This window comes from Microcebus murinus, chromosome 14 (assembly GCF_040939455.1).
Source record: "Microcebus murinus isolate Inina chromosome 14, M.murinus_Inina_mat1.0, whole genome shotgun sequence".
NCBI classification, from domain to species: domain Eukaryota; kingdom Metazoa; phylum Chordata; class Mammalia; order Primates; family Cheirogaleidae; genus Microcebus; species Microcebus murinus.
The window spans coordinates 31,303,510-31,320,017 of NC_134117.1; the positions used below are offsets into that span (position 1 = coordinate 31,303,510).

The 16,508-nt window shown below is 43.5% G+C and overlaps 1 protein-coding gene across 1 annotated transcript in view; it reads right to left on the bottom strand.

The window, feature by feature from the left end:
* Positions 1 to 16,508, bottom strand: part of LGI1 (leucine rich glioma inactivated 1) — a 45,516-nt gene that overhangs the window by 17,317 nt on the left and 11,691 nt on the right. Inside the window, exons 3-4 of the mRNA XM_012766123.3 lie at positions 7,285 to 7,356; positions 7,108 to 7,179 (exon numbers count right to left, since the gene is read on the bottom strand). Coding sequence (XP_012621577.2) covers positions 7,108 to 7,179; positions 7,285 to 7,356 — 144 coding nt within the window. The remainder of the gene's footprint in view (positions 1 to 7,107; positions 7,180 to 7,284; positions 7,357 to 16,508) is intronic.

A 16,508-nucleotide genomic window follows, 5' to 3' on the forward strand; every position in this document is an offset into this window, starting at 1 on the left:
CGGCCATTCCCTGCACTTGGGTGTTCTCATTGGTTTACCTGAGAAAGTCTGATCATGACTGCGGAACCCACTGGAAAGTCTTCTCTCTAAGGCAGACCAGACTGGCTCCAGCAGCACGTTTGTTTCAGTGCCACAGGGCTCTGCTGCTGGGAAAGCATCGCCCACAGCCATCTGGGGTGCTCCCAGCCCCCCTGCAACGCAGATTCTCAGCTTGGGTTTGTGTCTCACCGAACCTACAGTGCTACAAGTGCAGTTATTTTAATGTCATAGCAAATGTTCAAAGTGGGTATGCACTGCGGCATTTGCAGTCCTGACCCGGGGCCAACAGAGGTGAGGCAGTGAGTTTGGTGTATTCCTAACCACAGACCAGGCTCTGTTCTAAGCACTTTGCATATATTAACTCATTTAATCGCAAAACAACCTTAGGTGCTAGATGATCTGAAATATCTCAGTACCTTCCACCCCCATTTTACACACGAGCAATCTGAGGCATAGTGAAGCTGAATGACCTCCCAAGTTCCCACGGCTATTAAGGGGCAAAGCCAGGCTTTGAACTCGGGCAGTCTGGTGGCAGAGATCACCCTCTGAGTCACCACATTGCACCACCTCTTAACATACATGTCAACGCGGAGGCTAAAACAAAGACACCCTGCCTGACGGGGGCACATAGGCATCCTGAGTTTGGGGACTGTGACATAGCCCTTGTACCCCCACAGAGCTGAGCAACCAGTAGATAGTCTATAACGCATATAGGTTGATGACAATTTCCCCCAAATATTTTTATATGTGCATACAAACAATTCTGGCTCCACTGGGCCTTACCCACAATGATACTTACGTGGCACCCAAGGGAATCATTACTTAAAAGCTCATGTGTATTTCTAGATGTCAATAGATAACATTTGGAGATTGTGTTATCATTGGCCATAAGCTAATTTTTTATTCATCATTTTCCCTATTATAAAAATAATACATGCTTATCAGAAAAATTTAAACCCTGCTGAAATACACAAACTATTCAAACATAAAGTTAAACATATGTAACATTAGGACAGTGATTCAAAATAAAGTAATTGAGAGAGGATTCTAGGATTTGACAGGATTTGTGAGGACTTAATTCTTTTTTTTTTTTTTTTTTTTTTTTTTGAGACAGAGTCTCGCTTTGTTGCACAGGCTAGAGTGAGTGCCATAGCATCAGCCTAGCTCACAGCAACCTCAAACTCCTGGGCTCAAGCAATCCTCCTGCCTCAGCCTCCCAAGTAGCTGGGACTACAGGCATGCGCCACCATGCCTGGCTAATTTTTTTCTATATATATTAGTTGGCCAATTAATTTCTTTCTATTTATAGTAGAGACGGGGGTCTCACTCTTGCTCAGGCTGGTTTCGAACTCCTGACCTCGAGCAATCCGCCCGCCTTGGCCTCCCAGAGTGCTAGGATTACAGGCGTGAGCCACCATGCCGCCGGGCCTGTGAGGACTTAATTCTAAGGAACTTTCTCCCCTTCTCTAAGGGCGAATTTGCAGGGGAGGGGGATCTTGCCTGATAGACAGGTATATATAATAAATTTTAAGTCATCTGAAAACATCACTTTGGAAGAGAAATGTACTGAAATGCACATATAAGAAGATAATACCAGTTCATTCCTTTGTTAGGAATGAGCTGGATTTATTACATGCTCATCTGGGCCCCTTGAGGTCTAGAGTATATGTCCAATCCCAGTGCTCTGTGTTTTGAGACTGAGAGTAAGGGCAGGGATCCTATCTTCAAGATCTGCATTTCTTCTCCAGTCACATTCACTCTTCAAATCATGTATCATGGAAGGGTCCAGCCAGCTCAACAAATGCTTTCTGGTCCTGCTCTGACACGGGGGAAACTGCACTAGATGTCTTATCAAAGTCCTTGAGAAACTTCTGGGGAGCAGCTTAAACTCAGGGTGCACCTCCATGTTCTCATTCGTCAATGAAGTAGTGCTACCGCCCTGCCTCTTTCATAAGGTCATCAGGAGGCTGCGGTGAGGTCAAGAATGTGAAAAAGCTTTGCAAACTCTTCCCGTAGCACATGCAGTGTAGACAGAGAGGTGAGAATTTCTCACTGCTTAAATGTTCGCCTTTAATTGGGAAGATTTGGGCTGAGGTAAAGAAAAGTGCACTTTGAAGCCTAAAATCTTAAAAAGGAAACTAATGGCTCAGACGAGTGCCAGATGTATTTATAAGCAGTAAATAATGGAAAATGAACTTGACCTACTGAGCAGGCAGAGGAACATTTGTGTCTCAAATCCTCCTTACTCTATCTCTCCATAAAAGGAATGGAGGAAGGAAGGAAACAGAAACAGAAAGAAGGAAGGAGGCAAAGAAGGAAGGAATTACACCTTGAAGAACAGCATAATTACAAAGGAGAACATAACCTGGGGACAAAAGCACTCAGACAGAATATATTTGTTTGTCCAATTTCTCTTGCTAGACTGAGCTCCTTTAAGGTGGGGCTAGATCTTATTCATCTTTGTGGGCCCTACTCCTTGTAAAGTATGTGTCACATCCTAGAAACAATTTAGGACAAACCATATGGCATTGCCATTTTGGTAGATCAAAAACAGTCTCATAGTGGCACTGCCATATGAGTCCACCTATTAAGGGTTAGATGCAGGAGACCTAAGGGTCATATTCATTCAGTCAAGCTTAACCTCTGTTCCCTCTTCACACCTTCTTCCCACTCCAGCACCAGCTCAGAAAGGTGGGACCTCCCTTTCACTGTCCGTAGGATTAATGCCTCTCCCTTTGAAGGCTGCCCTTGTTCCTTTGAGCCTGAAACTCTCTAGATGTTAAGCATATGCTGCACCAGTGTCCCTCTCTTACAGCCTACAGACTGCTAAAGAAAGGGCCTCATTATGACCCAAATTCAAATTCCCATTTCATCTAATGGACATATAGGCTCCAGCCAAACAAAATGGGTGTTCTTCACTGTTTTTGATCTACCAAAATGGCAATGCCATATGGTTTGTTCTAAATCATTTCTAGGATGTGACACATACTTTACAAAGAGTAGGGCCCACAAAGATGAATAAGATCTAACCCCACCTTAGAGGAGCTCAGTCTAGTGAGAGAAATTGGACAACACTCTTCACTAGAGTGTTGTACACAAATTTTTTCTTTCCCCTTTTCCTCTTCTCCTTCCCTCCCTTCCTTTCCCCTCTACCCTTCCTTCCTCCTTTTCTCCCTCCTTCCTTTCCTCTTTCCCTTCTTCCCTCCTTCCTTCTTTCCTTCTGTCCCTCCTTCCTTCCTTGCCTGCCTGTCTTCCTTCCTTCCTTCCTTCCTTCCTTCCTTCCTTCCTTCCTTCCTTCCTTCCTTCCTTCCTTCCTTCCTTCCTTCCCTCCTCTCTTTCTTCCCTCTCTTCTGCCTTCCTTTCTTTCTTCCTTCTTCCTTCCTTCCAGGTGAGATATGAAGATATTTTCTCCTGTTCTGTGCAGGGAGTCTGAGTGAACCCCAAGTTTTAGGCTGGCAAGTAGACACACCTGAGGGAGCTAGGTGTGGAGAAGCTGATTTCTCAGGCTCCTAGAGAGCACACCTGGGTCCTACATCCTTCCTGCAGCCTTTGTGATGCTGAGCATTGGACGGAGGGTGTGTTGAATGGGATTAATGTGAATCTAGTGGGTCTTAAGTTGAGCTTATGAACTTCCATTTCTCCATATGTATACTTGTTTCTTTTATTGTATTGGGCTCTGTGATAAAATTGCATAACATTAATTCTGCACACCACCGTGTTTATGTCATATTCTGTCACTGGCATGAGGAGTAGCATTACAAACACTGTTTGTATTATAACCGCTGTATGCAGAAGCATCGAAAAGTATGATTCTTATAAAATAAATCTGGCCATCGGCCTCCCCCTGCTGCAAACCAAACAGCAGGAGAGAAGGGGGCCTGGTGGAGGTGGCATGAGGACCTCGTGGACATGCTAGAAAGTGGGCTCCGAGGGTAGCCATTTTTGTCTGCTTTGCTCTGGGCTGCATCCCAAGCCTAGAACAGAGCTGGCAATGAGGGATTGTGAGGGAACAGGTTAAAGGTGACAGAATGACTATGACACATAGAGCTCAGAAATTTTTATCCCAGTATGCACTTGAGAGCTTAATAAACGTTACTGCCTTTTCTTCCCATCTTCTTCTAGTTTCATTAAAAATACATCTGTGTGTATATGTGTGTGTATGTGCGTGTGTGTGTTTGTGCATGTGTGTACATATGTGTATGTGTCTGTAAGGGGTGGGGGACGCTAGAAGAAACAAGTTGGTTCATGATGGTCAGGGTTTCTCATCCTCCCCACTATGCCATTTTGGGCTAGATAATTCTCTGCTGTGAGGGGCTGCCCTGTGCATTGCAGGATTTTTGGGAGCATCCCTCCCCTCTACCCACTAGAGGCCAGATACATCCCCCCATCTCTACCCACTGGAGGCCAGATACATTCCCCATCTCTACCCACTAGAGGCCAGATACATTCCCCATCTCTACCCACTGGAGGCCAGATACATTCCCCATCTCTACCCACTGGAGGCCAGATACATTCCCCATCTCTACCCACTAGAGGCCAGATACATTCCCCATCTCTACCCACTAGAGGCCAGATAAATTCCCCAATCTCTACCCACTAGAGGCCAGATACATTCCCCATCTCTACCCACTGGAGGCCAGATACATTCCCCATCTCTACCCACTAGAGGCCAGATACATTCCCCATCTCTACCCACTAGAGGCCAGATACATTCCCCATCTCTACCCACTGGAGGCCAGATACATCCCCATCTCTACCCACTAGAGGCCAGATACATTCCCCATCTCTACCCACTAGAGGCCAGATAAATTCCCCAATCTCTACCCACTAGAGGCCAGATACATTCCCCATCTCTACCCACTGGAGGCCAGATACATTCCCCATCTCTACCCACTAGAGGCCAGATACATTCCCCATCTCTACCCACTAGAGGCCAGATAAATTCCCCAATCTCTACCCACTAGAGGCCAGATACATTCCCCATCTCTACCCACTGGAGGCCAGATACATTCCCCATCTCTACCCACTAGAGGCCAGATACATTCCCCATCTCTACCCACTGGAGGCCAGATACATTCCCCATCTCTACCCACTGGAGGCCAGATACATTCCCCATCTCTACCCACTGGAGGCCAGATACATTCCCCATCTCTACCCACTAGAGGCCAGATACATTCCCCATCTCTACCCACTAGAGGCCAGATACATTCCCCATCTCTACCCACTAGAGGCCAGATAAATTCCCCAATCTCTACCCACTAGAGGCCAGATACATTCCCCATCTCTACCCACTGGAGGCCAGATACATTCCCCATCTCTACCCACTAGAGGCCAGATACATTCCCCATCTCTACCCACTAGAGGCCAGATACATTCCCCATCTCTACCCACTGGAGGCCAGATACATTCCCCATCTCTACCCACTAGAGGCCAGATACATTCCCCATCTCTACCCACTAGAGGCCAGATAAATTCCCCAATCTCTACCCACTAGAGGCCAGATACATTCCCCATCTCTACCCACTGGAGGCCAGATACATTCCCCATCTCTACCCACTAGAGGCCAGATACATTCCCCATCTCTACCCACTGGAGGCCAGATACATTCCCCCCATCTCTACCCACTGGAGGCCAGATACATTCCCCATCTCTGCCCACTAGAGGCCAGATACATTCCCCATCTCTACCCACTGGAGGCCAGATACATTCCCCATCTCTACCCACTAGAGGCCAGATACATTCCCCATCTCTGCCCACTAGAGGCCAGATACATTCCCCATCTCTACCCACTAGAGGCCAGATACATTCCCCATCTCTACCCACTAGAGGCCAGATACATCCCCCCATCTCTACCCACTGGAGGCCAGATACATTCCCCATCTCTACCCACTGGAGGCCAGATACATTCCCCCCATCTCTACCCACTGGAGGCCAGATACATTCCCCATCTCTGCCCACTAGAGGCCAGATACATTCCCCATCTCTACCCACTAGAGGCCAGATACATCCCCCCATCCCTACCCACTAGAGGCCAGATACATTCCCCATCTCTACCCACTGGAGGCCAGATACATCCCCCCATCCCTACCCACTAGAGGCCAGATACATTCCCCATCTCTACCCACTGGAGGCCAGATACATTCCCCCCATCTCTACCCACTGGAGGCCAGATACATTCCCCATCTCTGCCCACTAGAGGCCAGATACATTCCCCATCTCTACCCACTAGAGGCCAGATACATCCCCCCATCTCTACCCACTAGAGGCCAGATACATTCCCCATCTCTACCCACTGGAGGCCAGATACATTCCCCCCATCTCTACCCACTGGAGGCCAGATACATTCCCCATCTCTGCCCACTAGAGGCCAGATACATTCCCCATCTCTACCCACTAGAGGCCAGATACATCCCCCCATCTCTACCCACTGGAGGCCAGATACATTCCCCATCTCTACCCACTGGAGGCCAGATACATTCCCCATCTCTACCCACTGGAGGCCAGATACATTCCTCTAGTTGTGACAACCAAACATGTCTCTAGATATCACCAAATATTCCCTGGGAGGCAGAATTGCCCCTGTTAAGAACAATTGCCATAGCTCTAATCACCCATTGAATAAATATTTCATTTATAAACAAGTTGTTCGGGTACTATGTAGACATTGCCTGTGGCTATGTTACGTGTAAATATATATGAAGTCGGGACTTAACACATTTAGCTAAAAAGAAAAATAGCTAATATCAGATTAAAGTATATCAACCCATAATTATCCATGAAGTAAGTAATGAGGTAGAAAATAATAAAGTTATTTCAGTCACAGAATTTCCCTGCATTAGATTGCTTGTCTAATTATGGTTTGGTTTCGGCTAAAAATATTAATAGTAATCAATTTCCTGAACACACACTGACAGATGACGGGGAGGGATGGTAAGTGTGGATGGAGAGAAATCATGTGGGCTTCTTGAATGTTCATGAGCACTCGTAAAGCGGGTGCTGTAACCACAGGCAATCAAACTGCATGGTCCATTAGCAAGCTTAAAAAGTAATAGAAACATTCATACTTACAGGTGAATTAATGACTTGAGTCCCCGGAAAGTATGTCTTGAAATGGACTTGATGTTGTTGTTTTCTATGAATCTGCAATAGGTTATAGGATTTTTGTCAGACAGTTGTAGGAACTTGAGAGCACTTGTCCTGAATCATTGTATTAACAAATAAGGTTTTTTTTTTTTTTTTACTTACAAATACTCTAGATGTGGAAGACCAATAAAAGCATCATCACTGATTACATCAAAGGAGTTTGATGTGAATAACCTGCCCAGAAAAAGTACACCATAAAAATGGTTAAACTGACAGATTGTCAATCTTTACTGCTTTAATCTCTTAGAAACACCAGTGGCAGTTGTATACAGAAATGTCTGATGTCTGTCTTCTACAGTGTTATTCATTCAGATAATCTTTGCAGCTTTTTTTTTTACTTCTAATCATGTCCTCATCAAATGCTCATTGAAGGGGCGCTTTGTGCCCTTCTCACAGTGACAGCTGCCACATGACCCAGGGCAGCTTTGAGACACAATCATAGCAGCTATAATGGACAGAGCAGCCAAGTCAACACTGCGCACATTTTCATGACAATGACACTAACAATCTTTTCTGCTTATTAGAGGAAACTCTAAAGTATTCTGGCTGGCCCAAACAACAATATTTTGTGGGTTTAAGCTTGGGAAACCTAGAAAAATCTAGCCCTATGCCTGGTTGTGCTGTGATATCTCATAGCAGACAGGCCTCTGACACTGGCTCCATGAACATCAACTAACCTTCTTTGAAAATGGGACAGACTGAAGATGGCAAACAATGAAGCTCGGAAAGAGACTTAGACCTATTTTATTACTAGAGTTGAAAAAAACCACTTTCATTTGGACAAATTTATTTGCAATTTCCAAATCCACAGGCGTTTGGTTTCAAATTTACTGATGGAAAAAAACATCAATCTGCTGCCCCACACCCTACTGAACTCCTTGGAGAACTGAATGAGAGGCTTAAAAGAGGTGCTTTCAGGCCAAAGAATACAATAATATATAATATTATAATAATATCATAATAATTCTGCTAGTAAGTCTTGTGACTTTTACATTTAAAGTTTAGGGATTAAAAATCCCTAGATTATTTTTCTTATTTTTATAATGGCCATTATTTTTATAATGGCCACTAACAAGCTTAGCGACTTCACCTCTGAACCTATTCACTAAGGGGATTAAAACTAGGAGATCTCATTTCCTAAACATTCATGAGTAATTTATTTGACATCTGGGATTGCTTCAACTAATCAAGGGGGGGGGGACAGCAAGGGCTTAGAGATGAATTGGCATGAATTGATAATTTTTAAAGCTGAAAGATGGGTACATGGGAGTGAGTTTTATTATTTTCTCTACTTTTACACATGCTTGAAAATGCCCATTAAAATGTGGGGGGGAAACAAACTGGTCTAATATGATCTCTTGCATCTCTTCCTAAACTATCAACCGTGGAGTTGTGTTGGATTCTCTTTCCAATCCCTCCTCCCTCTAATGTCATGGTTTTATACTCAAATAATTCACTAGACTCTGAAAATCCAACACTAATGAATAGTGATACGTGTTAGAGTTCCACCATTATTGAAACAAATGCAAAGGTGTATGATTTTCATCACAATTTTGGCAACTGTCTCTTCTCATTTCATGTTTCTGTAAAACAAGAAGATTGTTCAGGCCGGGCGCGGTGGCTCACGCCTGTAATCCTAGCTCTCTGGGAGGCCGAGGCGGGCGGATTGCTCGAGGTCAGGAGTTCGAAACCAGCCTGAGCAAGAGCGAGACCCCGTCTCTACTATAAACAGAAAGAAATTAATTGGCCAACTGATATATATATGGAAAAAATTAGCCGGGCATGGTGGCACATGCCTGTAGTCCCAGCTACTCGGGAGGCTGAGGCAGTAGGATTGCTTGAGCCAGGAGTTTGAGGTTGCTGTGAGCTAGGCTGATGCTATGGCACTCACTCTAGCCTGGGCAACAAAGCGAGACTCTGTCTCAAAAAAAAAAAAAAAAAGAAGATTGTTCAGCTTGACTCCAAGGTAAGCTAACATCCAAAGTCTTGAGGTTTTCCTTTCATTCTATATAGGCAGCATCAGGGGTGGAGAGAATGGATTTAGGCAGAAATAGGTGCAGAGAAACACCTCCCACACTCACTGGTCTGCAAACTATCCCATGGTTGGAGCAGTGACTTCATAATGACACACTTCAAGTCGCCAAAAGAAAGTTTCCATTATGTTAAATGAGATGCAAGACAGAGTGGGAAATGGATATCAGCGGGCTGAACATGCCCATGCTTTTCATGGAAAGAGAAGGGAAGATTTCTGCTAGATTTTTTGTCTGCTTGTTCATTGTTTATCCCTAGCACCTGTGATAGTGCCTGCTCCATAGTGGACACTGAATAAATATTTGTTGAACAAAGAAGAATTCACTTTACATTAAATTTTGAGCATTGCTAGATTATTGGATTGCATGTTCCTTACAGCAGGGACTTACCCTTATTTGTTTTTGTGTCTCTAGCCCTGAGCACAGTTTCTGGCTGAATAATATTGGTTGAACTAGATTTCAAGGACTAAAACCTCTGGCTAAAACTACAACTACATGCAAAAAGATGGATGAATATTCAAGGGGAAGAGGCCAGAAAACAGTAAAGTACACCCTATATTACCGCACTACATGAAGTACAATGGTGGTAGAAGTCAGGATAATAGTTGCTCTTGGGGGCAAGAAGGAATTGGAAGAGAGCACAAGGGTACATTTGGGGTCATGATAATGCCTGGCTTCTTGACCTGGGAGCTGGTTAGAAAGGTGTTCACTTTGTAAAAATTCATTGAGATTTACACTTATAATATGTGCACATTCATTTATGTATATTATACTTCAATTTAAAAGTTTCTTACTAAAGCTAAAAAAAAACCTCCTCTGGCTAAGATCATAATGAATACCATAATCTCTCAATGCTAAATTCAATTGTAGTTTCTATGGAAAAGGATGTGTAAAATTATACATACTTTCTAAATGTAGTCGAGTGGGCTATCCACTTTCTTACCCTATGTATACTTAAAAAGACTCTTACTTTATGCTCTATAAAGAGGGTGAAACTCTGACCCTTAATGTTTTATGAATTCCTCTAAATATGTTTGATTTCATTATTATGGTTTGTTATCGAACCAGATATGTTAACGTATCTCACAGTCCTTGTTAAGGAAAACTGTGCCCACCCCACACCATCTCGTCACACAACAGACTCGGTTAGAAAACAGTCACGTTTTCCACCCCACAACCTTTGTCCCTTTCCACGAGTTATCAGGCAAGAAAGAATCAGTCAGTTCCTCCCCCAGAGCAGCCAATCTGTGGGTCAGGCAGCATCCCACAGCCCAAGTAGATTGTTTCAAAAAGGTGAGTTGAGCAAAGGAGAGACCCTTCTTGGGGATTTGGAATTGGCAAACTGGGAGATGGAACCTGCCAGCAGAGGAGCTGAAAGGAAAAGGAGGCCTTGGGGTGAGTTGGATCCACAGCAGACAAACATGTATGCAAGGAACGCTCGGGAGGTTGCAGAATGTGGAGGAGATGTCGCTAAAGGAAGTGGCTTGAGGCTGGCGCAGGGGAGATGCCTAGATCTGTGTTAGAGTTTGGGCCAGTGCTTCTCAATCTTGGGTGCACTCAGAGTCGCCTAGGGAGCTGACACCTGGTTCCCACCCTCAGAATTATGGCTAAATTCTACACCTGAAGTGTCCCCTGGGAAATTTAAAAGTCCCCCAGGTACCAGAGCTGCACATGCTAAGCTTTCCGGGTCAGTCAAAACACCCACCCCTTTCCCGGTGGTGACCGAGGGACCTCTGCTCCTTGCAGCTAGTCTGACTGGAGCAGTGGCTGTGGGACATGGAGGAGCTGTGGGATTCCCTGTCCCCATAACTATAGGTAGCAAGGGTCTGCAATAACATGAGTTGGAGGTGACAACTATCCTCACAACAGCAGCGTCATGGAGGTGGAGGGGCTCGTGGGGACCAATGTACCATCGAAACATCCTTGAGCCACAGCAGAGATCTGGACTTCACAAGTTTGCCAAGCAGCTGCCCCGTGGGTTTGTGCAGGGGTGGTATAGAATTTGCCCTCTGCCCCAGTCACGTGGGAACATTTGGGGTCTCGCCTCTTTTCTTAGGGAGGGAAGAATCCAGGTATTTTCCCCTAGAATTTTGGGGAGGTGGACACAGGAATGTGTCTGCTCTGTCTGTATTCCTCTCCCCAGGGCTGTGCACTTACGAATTTAGTAAGAAAAGGGGCTGCAGGAGGAGTGGGGAGGATATTTTTTCTTCTTCAACCAAGGGAGTGTATATTTCCTTACCAGGAGGGAGATTTAGAAAGACCATATATAGCAACTGTCAATTCCAGGCAGCCACTAGCTCATTCTTTAAATAATGATCACCGCCTTCATAGTAGCCTACATTTCATAAATTCCTGCCTGGATTATCTTATTTGGTCTCTGGAACAACTCCATGAAAGTGGTAGAGTAGATGTTAATTATCTGTTTGACAGAGGAGGAAACTGAGGCCCAGAGAGCTACTGAAGGCTTTGCTCATGATCACGAGGCCCAAGATCTCTGGTCCACTACCCTTTTCACACATCAGGTGGCCTCTCAGCTAGGTCCTAGGTCACATAATGACATGATATCCACATTTTGGTGAATAGCTATAATAACACCACTCAGCTCACATGGATTTAAGAAATGTAATTAAATAATAATCCCGTTCCATAAGGAATGAATGAATCAATGTAAGTAGTCTCAAAGTCACATCAAGGTCAGATCAATCTGTTTTTTTTCCTAAGTAAAAAGATTTAAAATTTTGAATGCAGTTTGGTGTATTCTGTTTATGAATAATATATGCTCACTGTAGAAATCTAGAAAACACAGAAAAGCTTGAAGAAAATTGAGGGCACCGTAATCATACTACCAAAAGACACTGATACTCATATACATAATGCATATATGATATATACATGTATGTTTATAAAATTGAGATAATTTTTATATTGTTTTGTGCCCTTTTCATTTGCTTATTTTATTGTGAATAATTTCTCATGACAATCAAGTTTTCAAAAGTAGTTTTAACAGTAAGTTACTTTTGTATTATGGATATATTATGATTTAATATTTTATTGTTGATTCCAAGTTTTACTATTATAAACACTATTATAACCATATTCATATATAAATATTTTCCTATCTCTATTTCCTTAGGATAGATTTTTTAAAGTAGCATTATTAGATTATAGATAGTTTTATTTATTATTATTTTTAAGAGACAGGGTCTCACTCTGTCACCCAGGCAGTGGAGTGGCTGAGATCATAGCACACTGCAACCTTGAATCCCTGGGCTCAAACAATACTCCCACCTCAGCCTCTAGAGTAGCTGGGACTACAGGTGACCGCTCAGCTAATTTTTTAATTTTTTGTAGAGATGGGACTTGCTGTGTTGCCCAGGCGGGTCTCAGACTCCTGGTCTCAAGCAATCAATCCTCCTGCCTTGGCCCCCCAAAGTGCTGGGATCATAGGGATAAGCCACTACACCTAGCTGATTATAGACAGTTTTAAGATCTTCAGTTCTTTATTGCTAACTTGTGCCAAATTACAGGTCCAACTCTGAATATGGAAATGCCTATCTGACCATATCTTCACCAATATTTACTTTATCATTTTTGTTCTTTTTTCTATGAAATCATATTTTGACCATTTTTATTGCTTTAAGCACTTTTTATTTATTAAGGATATTACTTATTCTTTTCCATCTTATTTGATGCTAAGACTTTTTCCCTACTGATTATGGTTTGCTTTTATATTCATGATTTTTAGCATATAGAAGTTTACATTTTTATTTAACAAAATATATCAACTTCTATTATGTATTCTTTCTTTGCTATTATTCTCTAAAAGTTTTTTCCTACCTTGATATCAATGAAATATTACTTATATCCCTCACTTTTTCATTTTTTTTTTACATATAACTCTTAAATTCATTTGGGACTTTTATGTGAGATATGAGGTACAACACTGCCTTTGATTCTTTCATAAATATTTACCCAAATTTACTTAAAGCTCTTTTTTTTAATAATTAATGTCTTCCCTTCTTGTGAGTGTTGCACCCTTCAAATGTCTGCTATTTCATTGCCTTTTCCCAAGGATCAAATCTGGGATTTATTTATTATTCCCACCACTTCCTAATTTTTTATTTGATCTTTTTATCATCATCATTATTGTTTATTTTCTCCTGATTTCCTTAGGACATTTATTGAGTTTCATTCTCCATCATATATTTTATTCATTCTGGTTAAAAATGAAAATATTCAGAAAAATAACTTTAGGTGTATAAAGCATCCAGTAAGTTTTGACCTGTAATCATCTTTTTTTTTTTTTTTTTTTTTTTTGAGACAGAGTCTCACTTTGTTGCCTAGGCTAGAGTGAGTGCCATGGCGTCAGCCTAGCTCACAGCAACCTCAAACTCCTGGGCTCGAGTGATCCTTCTGCCTCAGCCTCCCGAGTAGCTGGGACTACAGGCATGTGCTACTATGCCCGGCTAATTTTTTTATATATATATATCAGTTGGCCAATTAATTTCTTTCTGTTTATAGTAGAGACGGGGTCTGGCTCTTGCTCAGGCTGGTTTTGAACTCATGACCTTGAGCAATCCGCCCGCCTCGGCCTCCCAAGAGCTAGGATTACAGGCGTGAGCCACAGCGCCCGGCCTGTAATCATCTTTTAAAATAACATATTTGATTTCAGCAGGAATTTAGATTAATCTTAAGATTCCCTGTGGATGAGAGGTTTGTTAAAAAAAACTCTCATAATTGTACTGCTAATATTGCATTGGGATCAGAGGATGTGGCCTGGAGGACAGCCCCAAGCTCAGCTCTTTCACCCCGCTGTCTGTGAGTGCAGGTCCCCTTTCTTCGTAAGCAGCAACGCTTTAGCGCCAAGGCGGTAAGGTCGTCAGGGAGTTCCTGGTCAGACTGAGAGCTAGAACCAGCAGGAATCAGTTCAAAATGAGCAGGAAAATGGGCCACAGGATTAGCACAGAGCTCAGCGTTCGGAGGGAGCCGAGGGTCAGCAACAGAGAAATGGGTGAAGGAGCCGAGGGTCTGAGAATGAAGCTCCAGCTACAGGGGCTCAAAGCTGGGGCTGCCCCTGTGCAGCGGAGAGGTCAGGGGTGGGTCTGTAGAGCGAAAGGTCTGGGCAGGCCAGTGAGTCGGTGCGAGTCTGATGGGCCATGGAAGCATGTTCCTGTCCTGGCTCCTCACCTCTTGTAGGGCCGGGGAAGGAGCACACTGAAGAGGGAATTGGGACGCCTAGGTCCTAATTCCCACTTGGCCATAAATTGTGTGTGCCCTTGAGCACACTGTTTCTCCCCTCTATGTTGTAACATGAGGGGGCTGGACCAGGTGACTTTGAGGTCCCTTTCAGCTCTAAAGATGTATGGGTCTGTGCTTGTAGCACCACAGGCTTGGTCCATGGAAGACCAAGGCATGGGGCGTGTGGGCGGGGAGGCTGGTCTGCAGATGGCTGAATGGTGGGGTGGAGGGTGGCCCTTGCTGAGAAAATTGCCCATTGTCTAAAACCAGACTGCTCATCTAGTCCCACACCAGGCACCCTGGCTCTAAAGACACTTCTTCAGAGTCTCTCCAGTCACCTGTAACACCTTGACTGCCATCCACATTGTCATTGGACTATGAATGTCCTGCCTCCCATCTATTAGCCTAGAGCTGTGGAGGGGAGATGATCTAGGGGACTGTCCCACACAATTCTCCCCTCTGTGAAGACTACTCTGGATGAAGAAGAGAAGGGGGAGCAGCCAGCACCTGGTTGTCACTTGGAGACTGCATTGATCGCATACAGAATGGAGAATCAGGCTTCTAAGCTTGTAGCTGCCACCTATTATTGGACATTAGCACATTAAGTTGGTAAATCTGTTTCATCATCTGTTAAAACAGGGTTGGTTATAACACAAACACTTCTTGGATGATTCTAAGAATTACATGAGATAATGCATAAGAACATGTCTTCAGTGCTTCTGCCAAAGAATATCTAAGCAAAGAACATAGATGTAAAATGTTAGAGCTGGAAGAGTCCATAGATCTAGCAAAGGACTCTGGTTTTACTGCTAAGGAAACTCAAGGCCAGTGAGATTGTCACCTGCCTAAGAAGACTTTGATGGGCATTGTCTAGGGTATTAAGCAGCTGTTGACAGTGTGTACAAACAGGAATGTGCACACTCCCAAGTATATACAGGTCTCTGCGTATGTACAAATATATGTATATGTATGTGTATATGTAGATGTACATGTATATGTAAACAAGAGAGTGCAAGGTGCACAGGTTACAGCTGTTGGAAGACCTGGGGGCATGGCTGGAAAGGCTTGCCAACTTTAGAGCTGGTTTTGCTTAAATGATTCAGACCCTCTGGTTGTTACTATTCTAATATTCTCCTTTATCCAAAAGAATTGGGCTGGTTGAATGATAATTAATAATAGGCTGATGATTCACTTTAGTTAAATGCACACATTCCAAGTGCAGGTACCATGTGAATAATTTACATTTGAATATTTTAAAATATGTTCTTAAGATAGGAAAGCATTAAAGTGGGAAGCATCACACAAGTACATTGACAGTTCTTTTTGGCTCTAAATCTGGAAAAACATTTTCAATGTAATTTAGCTGATCCTTAAGTAGACTACCACCTCTTCAATCTGGATTGATTGGAAATAACTTTAATTTGGCTCCATATAAATCAAAGGGGTGGAGGTGACTTCAGAGAGATATGAAGTTTGATTCCCCTTTTTACAGATAAAGAAACTGAGGCTGGCACAGATTAAGTGATTTGACCAAGGGCACATCTCACATCTTCCGTCTGACCAAGGTGACATCTTTTGTCAGTGGCAGGGCTAGGATTAGGATGTGAGTTTTAGACTTGCAGGAATACCCTTGGTATGCACACTAGCAAAGATTTGAGCATAGACTCACTCCTTGCTTTTATAGTCCATTGCCTCTCACCCCAGCACAAACTCTTCCTTTCTAGGTGTTGGCATAACTAGTCAGCAGCCCGTCCCCCCCACCCAATGCTTTTATGATTTCACCCTCTAGCTCCCTAGTTCTGGAACACCAAAAAGAGGTGACTCAAATTTTATCTAAAGCCTCTTCAGTGCCAGACCTCATCTTTAGCAACTTGATAGCTCATGTTAATTCTCAAATTAGCACTAATATGAAGATTTTATATTCTCCACTTAAAGCATACAGGAAACCGAGGTGAAAGAGGTAAAGCAATTTGAAGCTTGTAAGTGGCAGAGCTGGGATTCCAGGCTCAGGTGTCATCTCCCCCTTCCTCCCAGTCCCCTCCCGCCACCCAGGCCACT